We start from the raw sequence: 20420 nt of genomic DNA, 5'->3' as shown, positions 1-20420 counted from the left end.
TGCTGACTTTGTTTAGCTCGAGTACAGGCTGAGGTTAGACAGATTTTCTAGTATTAAAAATCAGGGGCTTTTGTTGGTACATACGTTAAGATCTGGAAACCATTTTTTTAATTGACAAGAGGCACAGCTATTTTCTTCCTCCTTTTTTTTCTTCCTTCACCCACTTTGCTTTAAATCTGCCTACAAACCTATAGGAAGTCTCAGGGAGAGCTAAACTCTGGTATATAGTTTTATTAAATGGAACATGTTACTGCTATTGTTCAGTAATGGGCCACTGTGGCCCTCATGTCAGATAACATTTGACATTAGTTTGAGAAACTGTTTTTTTTCCTTTATTTGTTGTATACCAAATCCCAGAAATATTTCTTTTAAAATACTGGTTTGTCTTCATTTTTTTGATGTTTTAAAAACATTTTTATGGAATTTTTTTCATGTTGTTATTATTTTGGAAAAATAATGAAAACCAATTTGCATTTATGAAAAATTTTTATAACTATTGTGGTCCACATTGAACTTTGTGCAAGATACACTATATTAAGTATTATACATATTGCTTCATTTAATATTTTATATGGTACTTTCTAAAGTATATTTCTGGACACAGCAAGCCTGTTAGTCTTGGGTGGGGGGAGTTCTGTGGTTATAAATAAGTTTGAGAAACACCAAATGCTGTATCATAGTCCATTTTCTGTTGGTGTAACTGAACAAATGCTGTATCATAGTCCATTTTCTGTTGGTGTAACTGAATACCTGAGACTGGGTAATTTATAAAGAAATGAAATTTCTTTTTTAAAAAATTTTATTTTTATTTTTTGAGACACAGTCTGGCTCTGTCTGGGCTAGAATGCCATGGCCTCAGCCTAGCTCATAGCAACCTTAAACTCCTGGGCTCAAGTGATTCTCCTGCCTCAGTTTCCCCTGGGACTACAGGCACACACCACTGTGCCTGGCTAATTTTTTCTATTTTTAGTAGAGATGGCGTCTTGCTCTTGCTCTGGCTGGTCTTAACTCCTGACCTCAAGCGATCTTCCCACCTCAGCCTCCTAGAGTGCTAGGATTACAGGCATTAACCACTGCACCTGGCTTAAGAAATTACTTACTTTTTTTTTTTTTTGAAACAGAGTGTCACTCTGTTGCCCAGGCTAGAGTGCTGTGGCGTTAGCCTAGCTCACAGCAATCTCAAACTCCCGGGCTCAAGCAATCCTACTGCTTCAGCCTCCCGAGTAGCTGGGACTACAGGCATGCGCCACCATGCCCAGCCTATTTTTTCTATATATATTTTTAGCTGTCCATATGATTTCTTTCTATTTTTAGTAGAGATGGGGGTCTTGCTCTTGCTCAGGCTGGTCTGGAACTCCTGACCTTGCTTGGGTGATCCACCTGCCTCGGCCTCCCAGAGTGCTAGGATTACAGGCGTGAGCCACCGCACCCAGCCAGAAATTTATTTCTTAAACAGTTCTGGAAGCTTAGAAGCCCAAAGTTGAGGGGCTGCATCTGGTGAGGACCTTCTTGCTTGTGGAGACTCTCTACAAAGTCCCAAGGCAGCACAGGACATCACATGGCAAGGGGACTCATGAGAGAACCAAACTGGCTTTTATAACAGACGTACTCTGGTGATGATAGGTGTGCTCCTATGATAACCCATTAATCCATCAACCCATTATTCCATTAATTTATTAATCCTCCAATGGATCAATCCATTCATGTGACTCAATCACCTCTAAAACGTCCTACCTGTTACTACTGTTACATTGGAGATTAAGTTTCAGCATGATTGGAGGGGACAAACCATAGCAATATACTGTTAACCCTCATGCCCCCCACCATGGAAATTCACATATTACCATATTAAAGATTCTAAGAAGTCCCTTAGTAAAGATACCTATTTTATTCTGTTTAACTTAGCATTTCCCAAACTTATTTGACCATTGAACATTTTTAAAAGTAATACCTGTTATACCCCTATAAAACCCAGTTTGGGAAATGCTACCATAATAGTATAATAATAGTGACTAACATTTATTGAGTGGTTACTGTGTGCCAGGCATTATTCTGAGGACTTTAATAAATTAATTTATTTAATCCTCACAACTGTGGTATGAGGTAGATATAGTTATTATTCCTATTTTGCAGATGTGGAAACAGAGGCATAGCAAGTTAAGATAAGCCACTGAGAATGATGACAGAAGCAGGGATGGGGAGGGCAGGGCGGCTGTGAACCAAGAGCTAAGGTCTTCATGCATGAGAAAGAGTGATTGGGAGGATGTTGGTGGATAACAGCAAGGGAAGGGGAAAGACAGATGTTGGTTTGGTAGGAGCCAGAGGTGGGGAGATAGAAATGGTCTGTAAATGGCCAAAAAGGATCAAGGAGGTTTCTCATCTCAAAACTCTTGAATGGAGGTTTGCTTGAAAGAAACCAGCCTCTGTTAGAGCTGTAGGGGATATGACATACATTAGGGATATCCAGGATTCATTCATTGAAGGCAGAGAAATGGAAAGAGGATCATAGATTGAGTTTGGGATGTGTTGAGTTCAGGGATGTATGGTACATCCAAGAGTTTAGCAGGAATTAGAATCTGTAAGTTTGGAGCTGAGTCACCATTGTATTGGTGGAAGATAGGCAGGGATAAGTGTGATGAGACTAGCCAGGGAGAGCATGTAAGAGTGACAAAAGGAATGAGAACAGAGTCCTCGGAAATACCAATTTTAAAGGTACAGGCAGAAAAAGAGGAACCCAAAAAGAAACATAAATGCGAGTAGCCAAAGAGGGAGAATGAAAGGAAGAGAAAGTGATTTTATGGATTTTAAAGGAAGACAGATTTTCAAGAAGGAGAGAGGTACAAAATAATTATTTAATCATTTTATAGTATTATCTAAATGTATAATGTATGTGTGTACATTGCATACTGTCTCCCCAGAGAGATTGCAAATTCTTTAAGAGAAGAATCTATTTTATACTTTTCCATATCCTGTCTGACAATTTGCATAATATAGCATGAACATTCTAGACTAGGAAGGCAAATGTATAACATCCATGATATAATTTCTCTATACTGTGCACATAGAGAACTTTGCTGACTGGTCTTAGAATTTTTCCCCACTAAACCTGGGATTTAGCCTTAGAAGCCTTAAAGACTGAACTCCAGGCAACCACTACCAATCCATCAGAGTGGGCATGTGAGATAAAACCAGTTTGACCTTGTGGTCAATAGATACTGAAAACTCATATATACTTTGATAATAACTTTTTTGTTCCTGTCTTCATTTTTCCAAATGGTAATATCACTTTTAGCCTATACTTTACTATTTCCTCAATCACTTACTAAAAGGTATCTAAAATAACTAATGTCCTTAAACATGTCATGCTGCCCACTGTTAATGGAGTACCTAGAAGGGCGCCTGACCACTGATTTTTCTCCTTTCACCTACCTACCTTGTTACCTGTCTTCTCTCAGACAGGGAATTACCTCCCTGGGAGCCAAAGGTTGTGAACTTATCCAATAAAAAGATAATTTAACTTAGCTCAGTATAGAGGTCTCTTTCTTCTCAGTCTAGTACCATCTTTATTTTTTATCGAGATATATATTCCCAATAGAATGAACAGATCTTAAATGTTCAGTGTAGTGGCTTTTGACAATTTTATTTAACCATTTCTCGAAACAAATATAATAGAACATTTCTATTATTCCAAAAAGTTTCCCCCTGATTACTACCTTTCTGAATTGAAATGTCTTGCCATCTCTGGGATTTTCCAACCTTCATATTAGCATGATGTTATTGTGGCTTCTTTTAGCTTTTGTCTTCATTTCTTCCTTGCAGGAGACTGAAGAGCCAATCGTAGAGTGTCAGGAGTGTGAAACTGAAGTTTCTCCTTCACAGACTGGGGGCTCCTCAGGTGACCTGGGGGATATCAGCTCCTTCTCCTCCAAGGCATCAAGCTTACACCGCACGTCAAGTGGGACCAGTCTCTCAGCCATGCACAGCAGTGGCAGCTCAGGGAGAGGAGCCGGACCACTCAAAGGGAAAACCAGCGGGACAGAACCCGCAGATTTTGCCTTACCCAGCTCCCGAGGAGGCCCAGGAAAACTGAGGTGCAGACAGGGTCTCCAGAGAGAGCCACAGCAGGGGCAGGGTTGCTGACATTTAATATCACAGGAAAAGGGGAGTAATGGGAAATTCCCCATTCTTGATCTAGGATAAATCAACTCCTCTTCCTCCCCATTTGTTCCTCTTCTGTATTGGGTTCACGTGGGAAGTAGGGTAGAGGCCTGTGGGAGGTAGACTTTGTTGACAAGCCCCTGAGAAAATGTAGAAAAACAGGTGAGGGGACTTTGGGAATGCTGGCCATATGCTCCTGCCACCCCTATATTCTGCATCCTACACGTTTTTAGTTGGGAATACAGGAAGTTTGGGGTAGTGGCCCCAATTTGATGTATCCCCTAGCTTTTTGGTATCCTTTGCAGATGTCCAGAGCCTAAAGTAGAGAAGGCAGGGCAGAAATGGGTGTGCTGTTTTTGAGGGCAGCAGTAGGAAGCTTTGTCAGGAGGGATTAGACTTATACAGAGGAGGACGTCCTTTATGTATTATCCCACACTCCCCACTCCCTGGTTGAGATTTTGGTGGTGGGTGTGTGAACCAGCTTCCTACTGCCCTGGAAGCCCAGCACATTGCAGGCCTGGCTTGTAGTCTGAGGGCCAAGGGGAGACTGTGAAGAAAGGATTCAGTAGCAGGTGCTATCAGACTAACCTGTCTTCATTCTCTAGTCCTAGAAAAGGGGTCAGTCAGACAGGGGCGCCAGTGTGTGAGGAGGATGGTGATGCAGGCCTTGGCATCAGACAGGGAGGGAAGGCTCCAGTCACACCTCGTGGGCGCGGGCGAAGGGGCCGCCCGCCTTCTCGGACCACTGGAACCAGGTACCCGGGTAGTGTGAGATATACTTAGCCTATTGTTCAGGAAAAAAAAGGGACTAGAGAGAAGAGAGGGGAGTAAAGAGTATGTGGGGTGTCAGGAGGGAGAAGAGGGGCCCACACTGACTGGGGAGTGGGCAGGGATCAGAGTGAGGCCACTGAGAGACAGGCTCGTGCCTGTGATGGGGTTATCAAAGAATGGGCTAAAGAGACCCATGGACAAAGGAGTGGGGAAGTTGGTAGATACGTACTTCTACCTTCTTATTCTCACTGCCTTTTCCTATCTCTTATCTCTCTTTAGAGAAACAGCAGTGCCTGGCCCCTTGGGCATAGAGGACATTTCACCTAGCATGTCACCAGATGATAAATCCTTCACCCGTATCGTGCCCCGAATGCCAGACTCCACCAAACGAGCAGACATGAGTGCTGGTGCTTTGCGTCGTAGTGACTCTCCAGAAATTCCTTTCCAGGCTTCTGCTGGCCCCTCTGATGGCCTAGATGCCTCCTCTCCAGGGAACAGCTTTGTAGGGCTTCGGGTTGTAGCCAAGTGGTCATCGAATGGCTACTTTTACTCTGGGAAAATCACACGAGATGTTGGAGCTGGGAAGTATAAATTGCTCTTTGATGATGGGTACGAGTGTGATGTGTTGGGCAAAGACATTCTTTTGTGTGACCCCATCCCGCTGGATACTGAAGTGACAGCCCTCTCGGAGGATGAGTATTTCAGTGCAGGTAATAAAAGAAGCAGAGTCTGTAGAGATTTTCTGTGCCCTGGGGCAATACTCTTATTATGTCAATAATTACCAAGACATTCACTTCGGCTGGATTACTTTTCTTTTCTTTTTTGAGACAGAGTCTCACTCTCTTGTGTGGGCTAGAGTGCCGTGGCATCAGCCTAGCTCACAGCAACCTCAAACTCCTGGGCTCAAGCAATCCTCCTGCCTCAGCCTCCTAGCTGGGACTGCAGCCATGCGCCACCATGCCCGGCCTATTTTTTCTATTTTTACTTGTTTGGCTAATTTCTTTCTATTTTTAGTAGAGATGGGGTCTTGCTCTTGCTCAGGCTGGTTGATTACTTTTCTGAGGCTTCTGAAGTTAGAAATTCCATTCCTACAATACTGGTTTCTCTTGCCACTGGCTTTTTATTTTTTCATTTGTTTTTGAATAAACTTATTTTGGAATAATTTTAGATTCAGAAAATTTGCCAAGTACAAAGTGCAGCTTGTACATGGAGTTCCCATATTCCCCTCATCCCCCTCCCTATTGTTGACATTTTATATTAGCATGGTACATTTGTTAAAACCAAAAAAAAACTAACCTTGGTTCATTACTATTAACAAATCTCCAGTCTTTACTTGGATTTCACCAGCTTTTCCATAATGTCCTTTTTCTGTTTCAGGATCCAATCCAGGATACCACATTGCATTTAGTCATCATGTGTCCTTTGGTCTTCTCTGATTTGTGGCAATTCCTCAGCCTTTTGTTTTTCATGACCTGACAATTTTGAGGAGTACTGGTCAGGTATTTTGTAGACTGTCCTTCAATTTGAGTTTGTCGAATATTTTCTCATTAGACTGGAGTTAAGAATTTTTTAAAAGGATGCCACAGAGGTGAAGTGCCTTTCTCATCATATCATATAAGGGCTAGGGGAGGTATGTAATGTCCACATGACATCACTGGTGATGTTAGTCTTCATCACTGGTTAAGATTGTATTTTCCAGCTTTCTCCACTTTAAAGTTAGTAGTTTTCCCTTTCCATACTCCATTCTTTCACCGTTGGCTTTTAAACTTAACTACCTCCTTTCATGGGAACCTAGTAGGTGAGTATAGCAGATATATTGAGATATTTTTGCTTAGGAAGAAATTGTTAGTGCTGTGTTTGTATGCCTGCACATCCACCACTTATTTTCTGGTTTGAAGAATGGTGCCTTTCTTATTTTTGTTGTGCCTGGTATTGGTGATGGTGAGTGATTTGTGTTTGTCATTACTGTTTCATGTGCTAGTTCTTTGAATATGTTGTATCCTCTCTATGAACTATTTTGAAGATACCTATTTGTGTTGAGTTTGTCATTTAAAAGCATCCTTTCTGGGGATGTTTTTGAACATGGATTGGGATACAATGGGCAAAGTGCCTTTCTATTAAAGTCTCTCCAGGCTGTCTTGTATTTGGAATTCTCTGAGTAGTTGCTGTTTGCCCCTTTGTTTCAGTGTTAAATGGGCCACTTTACCTTCTAGTTCTGGATAACATCATTAGCTATACACGGCATTGGTTAGGAGCAGCACATGGATTGGGTCTTTTATGACTTGTGACTCATAGTTTTTGTGTATCAAATGCATTCATTCCTTTCAGGTGTAAAGCCACTCTTGGAGGTCCACATTTGGCCCTTTTAAGACAAAGATAGTCAGTTCTGTATCTAGAGTGAATCATGGCATCAAGGGGTAGGGATTCTCTATCCAGTTTACTGAGGCTATCTACCAGTGTCAACACTAGACTGCTTCTAGTTCTAGTAGCTCTTCATTAGTGTAAAGTGTATTGCTGGCCTCGTGCTTCTTTGTGCTTTTGAGGTAGTCTTTGTGATTCAGTTTGGTAATAGAGATTTAAGCTAGGAGATGAACAAGCAAGGGCAAAGAGAGTGATTCTGTGGCACAGATAAGGAGAGAACCAAGGCTTGCTTTTGCCTCTATATTCTTTTGCTTGGGTGGGATAGGCTCTGGGTTTCTTTTAGCTCTTCACTCAACCACAGGCTAATGGGAGAGAACGAGAAATGGACCCTTCTGTTTATAGAAATGAAAAAGTATTCATAGTAATGCCTTATTTTTATATTATATATGTGTGGGGGTGTGTTTATATCTGTATAGTGTGTGTTTATTGTTTATTGATTGATAGAGGGGAAATTATTCTCTTTCACAGGTTGAAAATGGGTCTTGCCCAAGTTCACACAGCTTGGTGGTAGCAGAATTAGGCCTAGGCTCTGGTCTTCTGAATTCTAACCTAGTTTCCTTTCATACCCTGTGTTTCTTTTTACCCAAAGGCCTTATCCTCAGGTTCTGAATCATAGCAAGAGTAGGAAAGTACATAATCAAGAGGGACGATTAGGCAGGAGAGGCAGGATCTATTTTTTTTTTCCTTTCTTTATTCTGTATCTCTATTCTTTTTTTTTTTTTTTTTCCAGAGACAGGCTCTCGCTCTGTCACCCAGGCTGGAGTACAGTGGCATTGATCCTAGCTCACTGCAGCCTTGAACTCCTGGGCTCAAACGAAGCAATCCTCTTGCCTTAGCCTCCCAAGTAGCTAGGACTGCAGGCACACACCACCATGCCTGGCTGTCTTTAAATTTTTTGTAGAGATGGGTACTTGCTATGCTGCCCAGGCTGGTCTGGAACTCCTGGCCTCAAGCAGTCCTCCCACTTCAGCCCCCCAAAGTGTTGGGATTACAGGGGTGAGCCACTGCACCTGGCAATATCTGTCTTTTTAATTTTGCTACACACACAGACACAAACGTACATAACATGCTTTCTCTTAGAATATCGTTTTTCACCTACAGCTTAACTCAAAACTTTTCACTCAGCCTCCAAAGGAACCAAGAAGGAAAAGTTTAGTAAGTCATAATGGAATTGTTAAGAAATTACCTGCCATTTCACGTCAAAGGAACCATCTGAACCACCAATACATAAAGGCTGTCTTTGGGAAGCTTTATTTTATAACTAAAGGCCTCCTTCTGTCAAGAAACTTTCCCAGTGTAGTAGCTACATCTATCCTAAGTGTTGTTACTGCTTGAGTTGACAGCTAGAATTTTAAGTCCTAACTTTAGTCTACTGTTGGATCTCTAAATTCTCCTAGTCAAGCCTGCTTTCCAGAGCCCTTGTGAGAAGGTGTTAAGCAGCCTAAAACCAAGGTAAGCTGCTTTTATGTTTTTCCCCCTCAGGAGTGGTGAAAGGGCATAGGAAGGAGTCTGGAGAACTGTACTATAGCATTGAAAAAGAAGGTCAAAGGAAGTGGTATAAGCGAATGGCTGTCATCCTGTCCTTGGAGCAAGGAAACAGACTGAGAGAGCAGTATGGGCTTGGCCCATATGAGGCAGTAACACCCCTCACAAAGGCAGCAGATATCAGCTTAGGTAAGACCTTTGCTTTCTGAACTGCTTTTGGGTTCTTGTTTTGCCTACAGTGGGAGGCATGGTTTTTGGAGCAATCAGTAGTTTCCCTAACTCTTATTATTCATATATGTGGCTTATCAGATGGTGATGAGCTGTCATTTTTTAGAGCTATGGCCTTATCTCTTCCCTTCATAGTACCAAACGAAAAGTCCTTAGGGTTTTTCTGACTTCCGCAGTTCTATAGGGGAAAGGGCACTGTGGTATCTAAATCAGGGCTTTGCTCAGCTTCTTAGAGTTCAGAGCCTCAGACCATAGGATTTGACCAATTTTTGATTTATCCTACTATAGACAATTTGGTGGAAGGGAAGAGGAAACGGCGCAGTAACATCAGCTCCCCGGCCACCCCCACTGCCTCCAGTAGCAGCAGCACAACCCCTACCCGTAAAATCACAGAAAGTCCTCGTGCCTCCATGGGAGTTCTTTCAGGCAAAAGAAAACTTATCACTTCTGAGGAGGAAAGGTCCCCTGCCAAGCGAGGCCGAAAGTCTGCTGCTGTGAAACCTGGTGAGTGCTCCCTTCTGCCTCATCTCCCTCAGACCACAGCACAATGCAAGGTGACCTGCTGGGGAGATGGCAGCAATGGCCCCTCTGTCCTGGCTACCAAGTTGGGGTCCCACACAAGCCCATAGGTGGTACTCGGAGACAGCTTACTGCATCCCTTCTCCCCCAGTCCTCTCAGCAGAGTCTAGTGGGGATAGATAGGAGAGCTAAGACTTGATCACAAACATTTGTTGACTCCTGTGTAGGATCTATAAGGGAAAGAAGTATTGAATTTTAAGCATATTAAATAGGTGAAATTTCTATTAGATCTCTTCCTTTGCCTGCACCATGTTCTGCTTTCTGGAAACTGCTCCCCTCTCCCTTGTGCTTGGGGCCCTCTGGCTTTCTCACACTTCCTACTGAAAGGTTGTACCTCAGTGTGCATCTGCCATCTTCTCACTATCCCCTAGACACCCCGCTTCCAGTCTTTTGTGTTCAGTATTAAGAGTTCAGTCTATTTTGTTCATTAAGTCTCTACTATGACCCAGACCCAGCTGCCATGGTTCTGGAGATAGAAAGGTAGAGTCAGTCTCTGCCCTGATGGAACTTTCTCAGGCTGTCGAACTAATGGAATTCCATTGGATACATTGTCCTGGCACCAGAGCTCCTTTTCTTTCCTTTGTATTTGTGTCATATCCTTATCTACTAACACCGCTGCTGTGTTTCAGGGTATTTAAAAACAACAGCTAACCTTCATTGAATGTTTACTGTGTGAGGCATGGAGCTAAGTGCTTCACACACATTACCTCACGTATAATCCCTATGAAATATAGGTGCTTACATTCGTTTTCTAGTTGAAGAATCTGAGGCACAGAAAAGTTGGCTAACTTTCCCAAGGTGACAAAATAAACTGGGATTCAGACTCAGGCAGTCTTGACTTCTGGTCCAGCCTTGTACATATTACATCATATTGCCTCTGAGACTATTCTCTTGCTGCTGGTTTTATTTTAGGGAGGCATGCATGACCTGTCTGTCATCTTAGCCTCCTAATGAACCTACGATTCAGCGTCTCCAGGTCAGGTATTCACTTTCTTCTCAAGGACTTATTGGGGCACTCTTAGCATGGGTGTTCTGGGAGTCCTGGGCTGGCTGGTTCACTTACCTACCCAGGTGTTGGAAACTGGGACAGTTAAAGCAGGCTATTGTGATGTGGCTCCATCTGTGTGTGAAAACATTTTATCATCAAGTATTTTCTGCACCATTCTGGTGAGGGTCAGAGATGGGGTGGGAGGATTTGCTGGTGAAATTTCTTCATAATAACAAGGTGTTTTTTGTTTGTTGAAAGGCTGCTTCAAAATATCACATACCCTGGGGGAAATCAGAGCACTGGGCAAAGAAAGTGGGCTGAAGGTTTCCAAACATTTTTTACTTCTTACCTACTCTTTGTTTATTACAACTACCTCTTAAGATAACCTCAGAAGTTATTTCATGTGGCTACATAAAAACAATACTTGATTTTCATTATGAAAAACACTGTATACATTGTCATGACTGTAAAATTTAAACATATAAATTTCTCCTCATTGTAAATTTGGTTGGTCCTAGGTTGCCCATTTAGAATGTTGGCTATAGGAATGGTCTTCGGTTCATAGCTCAGAAAAGTTATCAGAACATTGCCTACCCATCAGGTCATGCTTGGTGCTAGAGCCCGTTGGTGCTGGGGCTTTTGCTTAGGCAATCATCTGTATCCCTCTAGTAACTGTGCCTCTATCCTTCCCAGGTGCAGTGGGGGCAGGAGAGTTTGTGAGCCCCTGTGAGAGTGGAGACAACACAGGTGAACCCTCTGCCCTGGAAGAGCAGAGAGGGCCTCTGCCTCTCAACAAGACATTGTTTCTGGGCTATGCCTTTCTCCTCACCATGGCCACAAGTAGCGACAAGTTAGCCAGCCGCTCGAAACTACCAGATGGTCCTACAGGAAGCAGTGAAGAAGAGGAGGGTAAGGCCTTAGGAAAACCTTGGGGATCTGACATGTACACTTCCTTCCTTTCCAGTCACTTAGGAACTGGTGGTCCCCCTGCCATATGTAGAGGAGGCAGGACAAGTGGCAACTGGGATCTTGGTCGGGGAAGTGAAAGTTAATCTGTACCCTACTTTGTGGTTTATATACTGTTTTCACAAAATTCCTCTGTGAGTGGTTCCTCAGGACAGTACTGTGAGGCAGATAGGATATAGATGTTATCCATTTTATAGGTGAGGAAACAAGCTTGGAGAGGTTAATAATTGCTTTTTGTCCACAATAATGGCAAACTGGAGACTAGAGCCCCAGTGTTCATTTGACCCTACTATACAACTATCCAAGTCAGTCAGCTTTCTGAATGCCCTGCCATCTTCCCCATTTGTGTTCTAGGGACAACTGCTCAAGGAAACCCACATGCAGGGTGAGGTTCATTCTCTTGAGGTCTGAGTGTCAGATGGGAATGTGGGGTGCCCAGTGCCCCAGGGTGATTTGTGAGAAAGCTTCTTGGCCTTTTCAACTCATGTACCTGTCAAACTAAATCTGCACATTGCATTTCTGTGTTGTCTGTTACTGAGTGTTCGAGTAAAGGCTGCAGTAAGGAGAGAGAGGCCTGAGAAGTGTGTGATCTAGGAGAGTGAGCAAATACAAATGTATACACTGCAAGTGACTAACAGCAGTAGCCAAATGTGTCTGTCAAGGCTAAAGATCCAGATGGAATGTTCTACAAGTTAGAGTCCTAACACTGAGTCTTGCAAGAAGGAATTGAATTAGGGAATGAGGTTGTCATAAAGCTGCACCACGGAAGATCTGTAATGGTTGGCATTTCAAGTGTGTGGATGACTCTTTCCTAATTAACCAAAACTGTATCTCACCAACTGCAGCTACGTGGAGATACGTGCAAGGACATGGGTAGGATGACCAGGGAGTTGCAATTAAGGTTTATACTACTTGGAAGGTACATAAAGAAAGAGTTGTGAGTTGAGAGGCTCTGGCACCGGGAGTCGGGCTGTGGGAAGAAGTGTGCTGTGGTAGGATTTCCAGAGTTTGTCAAACAATTCATATAAGTAAAATGGGAGATAAATAAGGTATGTGAGGAGTTTCTTAGACAGGAATTTAGTTTTACTTTTATCATAAATAATTGGGAGTCCCTTGAGGATTGATTCTGCATAGAGATACGTCATGGCATTAAAACAATGTTCTTTGTTCTTGGTTTTTATTCTCTAACAAATTCCTGGTCTCTCCCTAAACCACAACTTCACAAGGTAGCTCTATGGATGTTCTATTTGTTGCTTGGTGTACGGCATAATCAAGAAAGCTGACTGGTATAAGATACAGGGTGTCCAATTCCTTAAAAATCTTTGTGCCTGTGTGAGACCTAATAAACTCATAAAAATTAAATGAGGAGGCATTTGGACAGTGTTTTTTAAGGGATCTCCAGGTTTCTAATAGAAAGTATGGTTATGGTGAATGTGTCTGTTCTATGTTGGCTCCTTCATCCTTGGACTTCTGCCCCAACAGCACTAGAGTCCTTCGTATTTTTGGCACATGAAAGGGGTTTCTCAGTCTCAAGAAGGCTGAAGACATCTGTACTAAAACAGTTCTTTGCAGAATTAGTTTTCAAGAAGCTATGGGATAGCTGTTATAGATAAATGGGAATTCTTAGATGCTAGCTTATAATACGAGTCAGTAAAATATTTAAATCCATGTTATGAGGCATATTTATTAATGAGTTGAGAATATGGCACTCAGACTTTTTAGGTAGCACAAAATCAGGGACCCCTCAGACACAGGGATTGACACAGGGTTTATTTAGTACATACCTTCATACTTGATTTAGATGGTAAAATTAATAACCTATTCATTTTCACCTCTGGTTGGGCAGGGCACTCATACCTCAAAAGTAAAGAAAACTGAATCCAAACTCATTGAGGAAAATTAGAGAAATGGACTGCCTACACAGGGTAATACTTGATTATACAAATGCAAAGAAATATAATTGGGGATTAAAATCTAAACAGGTCAGTCCTGGATTAAGCAGACATAAAATAAAGGACTATGAAGGGTGACAGCAGGACTCAGCAGTAGTTTTAGTGGCGACGACTGTGATGTATGTCATCTGTTGAGACAGCAACAGGATGCTGGGACCAAGCTGAGAAATAGCCCTGCTCTATTCTGAGTTTCTTAGAACCATTTTGAGTTTCTAGTTTAGGTTTTCATTTTGAGAAGAGAATGTTGGATCAAGAAAAGAACAATAAAAGTGAACAGGCTAGCTAATCAGAACCAAACCAAGATGTAGAGCCCTGGCATGGGGCATCAGCATACCACCTGAGCTGCTCCAGCAGGCAGGGAGGGCACCAAAGGGGGAGCCGTCTCTGCAAGGGGTCTGTTCCACCAAGTCTTACCACTGGGTATGAGGGGGAAGGGGAGTAGTTCTGGCATTGAACCTTATGCATTGGGTTGAGTTTTTTATTTGTGATATAAATTTCAGTTACTTAGAACTTAATTTCCCAGAACTCCTAATTAACTAAAATCTCTAATGTCTTTTCTTTTTTTTAATGTGTTATTTATATATGAGAGGAGCAGATGACAAGAAAACAAGCTCAAATTAGATATTTGGTCAAAAGAAGCAATTTCTAATTGCCTAGGGTCATTACAGCTTCAGCCTCATCTCTCATATCTTCTACTTCACCCTCAAGATTGTAGAGCAGTCATTGATGTTCAGTGTCCCGAGGTACTTCAAGATCATCAAAGGTAGATAGTTTTCGATAAAAAGTTTGAAACAGGATTTCCTAATCTTTACTTAATCAGTTAAATTTTAAAAACTATACTTTCTTTGAGCATTCTGCTTTATCAAAATTTTAGTGTACAAAGGGGGTAAAAACGCTGATGAAGTGGGAATTTGAAGACTATTATAAAAAGTGCTCATCAGCTATTCTTCGTCTCCACAGAAGGCAGAACTAGAGGAAATGGGTTTAGTTGGCAGCAGGAAAGATTTAGGACAGACATAAGGAGAACTTCCTGATGGTAACGGTTATTCAAATTGGAATACGTCACTGTGGGAAATGGTTGCGTGTCCATGCCAAAGAACAGTCCAGTGACACAGTCTTAGTGCAGGAAACTTTGATGTTTTTAGGTCTGGGACCTACCTCCATTCCTCATTTTCCCAGTCCCTCCTACTCTTGTCCCTTCTTTTGGCAGCATTTTATAGGCCTCGAGACAGATCTCTTTCTGAGCCATGGGGAAGCCCTTGACCTGTCTTTGGGGACACACTGCTGTGGAGATAGTTGGGGAGCGGAAAAAGGGCCAGTAAGATGCAGGCATAAAGTAGCAAATAAGAAAACAACCACTCAGTAACTATTGATGATCTTGGTTATGTTTTTTTATATAGAATTTTTAGAAATTCCTCCTTTCAACAAGCAGTACACAGAATCCCAGCTTCGAGCAGGAGCTGGCTATATCCTCGAAGATTTCAATGAAGCCCAGGTGAGGAGTTTGTGTAGCTTCTGAGAGTGGCAACGATACAAGCCCACTGGCTGTACAAGAAGAGGCCCGAAAGGGGTTGGGGAGGTTGGATCAAGTAGCCAAAGATTTCAGGAACTGGGAAACTGCCAGTATGTTGTTGCATAAAATGGAATTTTTATTGTGTACATTGAAGAGAGGTTAGAACCTTAAGTTAGTTAATAGCTGTGGTTCTGTTGTTGAGACAAAAGCAGATTGAAATTTGTGTTTAGTAGAAATCTCTATAAGTGTTTTTGATTCTAGGCCTAAAAGGCTGAGTACATACATAGGTTTAGTTGTCCTTTGAGGATTTACGCTCTCAGAAAGCCGCAGGTGTGAGGCAGGGAGAACATCGATGGAAGCAAGCCATCTGGGCCTTTCAGTGAGAAAAATGGCTTTGGGCAGATGGACATACTAAATCACATTTTGGATAGTATTTGGAAATTGTCAGATTTGCTCTTCATGGCTCACTAGGCTTGCTATTCACGAACTTGCCACAAGTCACCCATTTGGCTCTGTTACTTTTCCTCTAGTGTAACACGGCCTACCAATGTCTCCTAATTGCGGATCAGCATTGTCGAACCCGGAAGTATTTCCTGTGCCTTGCCAGTGGGATTCCTTGTGTTTCTCATGTCTGGGTTCATGATAGTTGCCATGCCAACCAGCTCCAGAACTACCGTAATTATCTGTTGCCAGCTGGGTACAGCCTTGAGGAGCAAAGAATTCTGGACTGGTGAGTATTTGAGAACCCATCTAGAACTGTATAGATAGGAAAGACAGCAAGCTTTTGGAGGAAGGAGAATCCAGGTGAGAGAGTAAATAAATATTTCTAGAAACTGGAATGTCTGCAGGATAAATTATACGATTTGGGTTTGAAACGATTTCAGTAGTTCATATAATTTATTTCCACAGACTACGTTGCCTAGGAACCTTTTGAAAAATGTGTGAGGATTTGTATGTAGGATCAATACTCTCAACCTGTAAGGTTAGGGAACTAAGTTTTAAGAAAGCCATTTAAAAAATACAGGCTCAGGAATAGGATTTGGATCATTTCCAAATCTGGGACAAATAAGGAAATCAGAAGGATAGGATCAAAAAGCCAGGATTCCAGAGAATATACATTCACAGAAAGAAGGCGACCCTGATGCAGGGCTAGGTTTTGAAAGCATTCAGATGTGCATGAGTCCCTTTGCAGAAGGGCTATTTTTTGGATATTATCCGTCATGCTTAGGTCTCTTCCAATTCCAAAGGGCTGTGTCTCTGTTTTATAGGCAACCACGTGAAAACCCCTTCCAGAATCTGAAAGTACTCTTGGTATCAGACCAACAGCAGAACTTCCTAGAGCTCTGGTCTGAAATCCTCATGACCGGGGGGGCAGCCTCCGTGAAGCAGCACCATTCAAGTGCCCATAACAAAGGTACCTAGAAAGACTGTGTGTGTGTTGTCATTGTTTAAAGGACCCATAGCTATTAGGCCTTGTGGTCCAAGTCTCAGTCCTGATAAGCTGACCATATCCATGTTTCTAAGAGAAGAAAAGTACTACCTTCAAGAGGTGAGTCAATATAAGGGAAGCACTGAGGTGTCTATGCCTCTACTGAGGTATAGTATTTCCTGTGGCATATCTGTTAAACATTTCTACAAGGTCAGCATATGGTGTTAATAACTTTTTACTTTTGGTCATGATCACTAGCCCTGTGTCTGACAACAGGGTTGTAAGTTTGGGCAGAGTGGATGTACTGGCTAAAAGGACGTATCTGTCTTTTTAACGGAGGGCTAATTTGAGTGTCCTTTTCTCCTGCTCCTTGCAGATATTGCTTTAGGGGTATTTGACGTGGTGGTGACGGACCCCTCGTGCCCAGCCTCAGTGCTGAAGTGTGCTGAAGCACTGCAGTTGCCTGTGGTGTCACAAGAGTGGGTGATCCAGTGCCTCATTGTTGGGGAGAGAATTGGATTCAAGCAACATCCAAAATATAAACATGATTATGTTTCTCACTAAAGATACTTGGTCTTACCAGTTTTATTCACTGCTATTGTGGAGATTGTGTTTTAACCAGGTTTTAAATGTGTCTTGTGTGTAACTGGATTCCTTGCATGGATCTTGTATATAGTTTTATTTGCTGGACTTTTATGATAAAATAAATGTTGAATCTCTTTGGTTGTAGTAACTGGGATTTCTTCATTTGTTTCTTTGTACTTAATCTCAGAACAAATGACAAGGCAAACAACCTTCTCTGAGGCTTTCAATAGGCTTGTCCACTTTAGGAGGACAACTGGCCAAGGAAAATAAAAAGTTAGAGGAAACTATTCTTTGGCATCATTGTCAAAGGTCGTCCCAGGCTGTCTAAAATGTTATGCTTCCAGAAACTCGATTTTAAAGTAGGTGAGGGCCCAGGTTAATAGTTGTGCCAAAAGTTAAGTGGAATTGGGCACAGCTCTATGTTTCCTAACAGTTATAAAAAGATCTTTCTTGCTCTTTTAGAGCTGAGCTCTCACTAACAGCTGCCCTGTGGATACTCCCCCATTCTGAGCTAAAAGGGAAAAGAACCAATTGCTATGAATGGACATTGACCATAAGGTTGATGGGATGACTTTCTGTAAGACAAACATGAGAAGCACAAGTGAGACACTTGGAAATGTTAAAGGCTCTAGTCAGAGGTCCAATATTTTATTGTCACAATAGCTGGAAGGCTATTCTTTCCCTAGCCATGATATTATCCCTGTTAACGTCCTCTCATTCTCTAAAGCAGGGGTCAACAAGTTTCTTCTGTAAAGGGCCAAACAGTAAATATTTTAGGCTTTATGGGCCATTTGGTCTGTCACAACTACTCACCTTTGCTGTGAGAGCATGAAAGCAACCAAAGAAATGGGTAAACGAATGGGCGTAGCTGTGTTTCAATATAACTGTATTTACAAAAACAAGCCACAGTTTGCCAGTGCCTGCTCTAGAGGCAGCAGAGGGAAGGGGTCATCTTTAGTTGACAATAGCAGGGAATAGGGTGTCTGTAGTGTGTAGTAGAAGATGTAAAGGTCAGATTCAGTTACTGTAAGCCGAGACCGGAACACTGCATCTTTTTTAGTTTAGAGGGGGCTAGTCAATGAATATTTATTTTGGTTCACATTGACGTGAACATTGATTACCAGTGATGGCTGGGCCACATTAGGAGACCCCCAACTCCTGTGGTTTATCTAAAATGGGATAATTAGTCTTGCAATTTTCAGTATTCAAAATCTAACAATTTGACCTCAATTTTTTCTTAAGGACCTTTTATCTTTGGGGGGAAAAAACATACATAAATGATTTTAATGTATTTTTTCATTAGCTAGAATTTCCCTTTTACCAGACTTAAATAATTAGAAGTTATTGGCAAAATTCTTCAGAAATCTTAAATTTCTGAGGGAGGAAAGATAATCTGTGTAGGTATCAATTACTTGGTGTAGAGAGAAGGAAAGCCTATCTTACCTGTTCCTTTCTCACTCAGTGGTAACATCCAGCAGCTGGCCTATTTATAAACATAATTCCTTTTTCACATATGAACCTAAAATATTTAACTTTCTGATCTATATTGTTTATTGCTGTATCTCCCACACAACTTGAACAGTACCTGGGCACACAGCAGGTGCTCAGTAAATGACTGCTGAATAAATGAACACATCCAACAGGTGTTCTCAATGTGAAGGATCAGAGAGCCCTTGCCTGGTCGGCACAGGAATAGCTGACGCCACACATTCACCCTGATGGGTGCGTTAAGAACCTTCCCAAGGTGGGACAGACTCCTTCCATGTGAGAAGAACAGGAAAGGTTTGTACCCCTGGATATTTGGTAATTGCTTCTAGGAGAAAAGGGAGCGCCCTGTCACTAGGCCACAGACATTTGGCATGTGGCTAGAGAAGGGGATGTTTGTTTTGAATCTTCTCTTACAGACTTGGGAATGTGGTGGGATTGACTTATTTCAGTTTATGAGTCAGAAATTCTCACATCCCGAAACTAAAAAAGAAAAAAAAGAACCTCATTAAATATCATGCTTTCCCAAGATTGTCTTCAAAGAAATATGCATCAGGGCAACCTGTGATCTAGATATTGTCATCTTAAAACTCAGTTTCTTTTCTTTGACTCTTCTGCTAAAATCACTCAGAAAAAAAATCTGCTTGAGGATGTTTGAGAGAGAGAAGGGAGGACAATAAAGTGATTTTTGAGTGGGAATGACACATACTTCCGAGAAGCCAACTACCACTGAATCTCACTATTAGATTTAAATAAAGGTTTAGAGTTAGAAGTGGCATCCCCTCCTTTCATAGATGTGGAAGCTGGGGGCAAGGCCAGGTGCCTAAGCCTGCACAGCTAGTTCAAGTCGGAATTGGGAATGGAAGCCACTTAGCAATACATATAACCCAGCAAAGGACTTAACGCCTATTTCACTGTCAGCTGTTTTAGTATTTTACCATAATGATGAATTTTAGTGGAAAATAATCTTCATTAAAATTATTAAAGATGGACAGACACACCCCTTGTTTCTCTGACCCTTATTTATAAAATGAGTGTTTGCACTAGATAGATGATAGCTAAAGTCTCCTTCTAGCTCTGGAATTCTACAACTCATTAAAAAGTCACCAAAAAAAAAAAAAAAAGTCTACTGAGATCCCCAAGGGTTGTTCGTACCTGCCCAGAGTTCCACCAGCCTGGGTGTAGTATTTGTTATAATCTAGTCGTAACAGTAGTTGAGCCAAATCTGAGTTGATCTGATGATTCCGAACACTGGAGAGAATCTTGAATAGGAGTGAAGACTGGCGGCTAAAGCCCTGCAGAGAGAAGGACTCAGCTGTCATTGCTCTTAAACTCACCAACTCTCCATGTGGAGGATGGGGGTGGGGGGCAGTGGGGGAAAGTTACTTGGAAAAGCCTTGCTCAAAATTCTACAGAACCAACTGGCCTTTCCACATTCCCATTTCTATCAGCTCCTAAAATAACTTGACTTCTTAGTACCAACTCCACAAAATGCATGGACTCTTTCATCAATAGGAATTTGGCAGTTGGTATCCAATTAACGTATTCTGTCATGTAGGGAGTTGGGGAGAGCCTGTTTTGTTAAAGGCAGATAATTATAATCTCAGTGAGATAGGGGGTTAGTTCAAGGAAATAAGGACGGGTAGGATGTGAGAAAGTGAGAACAAAGCCAATCCATGTTTGGTGGGCTGAAACTATTCAGGGCTGAACTATTTTTGAACACTGTGAGGCGGCACACTATCTTCTTCAGAGTCAACTGATACCAACATATCTCTGTATCTTGCTATTTCTGGGTATATGTCTTGAGGAAATGCTTTATTGACTCAGAGGGAAGATCATGAATTCTCCACTGGCAAAACC

General features: G+C 41.9%; 2 protein-coding genes across 14 annotated transcripts in view; one reads left to right on the top strand and one right to left on the bottom strand.

The window, feature by feature from the left end:
• The window catches only part of TP53BP1 (tumor protein p53 binding protein 1), a 92860-nt gene extending 75637 nt beyond the window's left edge, over nucleotides 1-17223 (top strand). For 5 of the 7 annotated variants that reach the window (XM_045539950.1, XM_045539943.1, XM_045539934.1 and 2 more), the window contains 10 exons: nucleotides 3820-4091; nucleotides 4764-4913; nucleotides 5209-5639; nucleotides 8833-9024; nucleotides 9352-9567; nucleotides 11324-11539; nucleotides 14949-15043; nucleotides 15592-15791; nucleotides 16330-16475; nucleotides 16867-17223. In XM_045539950.1, coding sequence (XP_045395906.1) covers nucleotides 3820-4091; nucleotides 4764-4913; nucleotides 5209-5639; nucleotides 8833-9024; nucleotides 9352-9567; nucleotides 11324-11539; nucleotides 14949-15043; nucleotides 15592-15791; nucleotides 16330-16475; nucleotides 16867-17054 — 2106 coding nt within the window. In that variant the 3' untranslated portion in view covers nucleotides 17055-17223. Of the gene's footprint in view, nucleotides 1-3819; nucleotides 4092-4763; nucleotides 4914-5208; nucleotides 5640-8832; nucleotides 9025-9351; nucleotides 9568-11323; nucleotides 11540-14143; nucleotides 14263-14948; nucleotides 15044-15591; nucleotides 15792-16329; nucleotides 16476-16866 lie in introns of those variants that run through there. The other 2 variants (XM_045539962.1, XM_045539971.1) reach the window with 2 other exon arrangements.
• The window catches only part of TUBGCP4 (tubulin gamma complex associated protein 4), a 73249-nt gene that overhangs the window by 22311 nt on the left and 30518 nt on the right, over nucleotides 1-20420 (bottom strand). For 2 of the 7 annotated variants that reach the window (XM_045540033.1, XM_045540040.1), the window contains exons 17-18: nucleotides 19716-19855; nucleotides 3820-4298 (exon numbers count right to left, since the gene is read on the bottom strand). In XM_045540033.1, coding sequence (XP_045395989.1) covers nucleotides 4202-4298; nucleotides 19716-19855 — 237 coding nt within the window. In that variant the 3' untranslated portion in view covers nucleotides 3820-4201. Of the gene's footprint in view, nucleotides 1-3819; nucleotides 4299-5925; nucleotides 6402-17702; nucleotides 19044-19715; nucleotides 19856-20420 lie in introns of those variants that run through there. The other 5 variants (XM_045540045.1, XM_045540055.1, XR_006732684.1 and 2 more) reach the window with 4 other exon arrangements.

The sequence above is a fragment of the Lemur catta genome, chromosome 1 (genome assembly GCF_020740605.2).
Source record: "Lemur catta isolate mLemCat1 chromosome 1, mLemCat1.pri, whole genome shotgun sequence".
Taxonomy (NCBI): domain Eukaryota; kingdom Metazoa; phylum Chordata; class Mammalia; order Primates; family Lemuridae; genus Lemur; species Lemur catta.
This window is presented reverse-complemented; position numbering and strand designations above follow the sequence as displayed.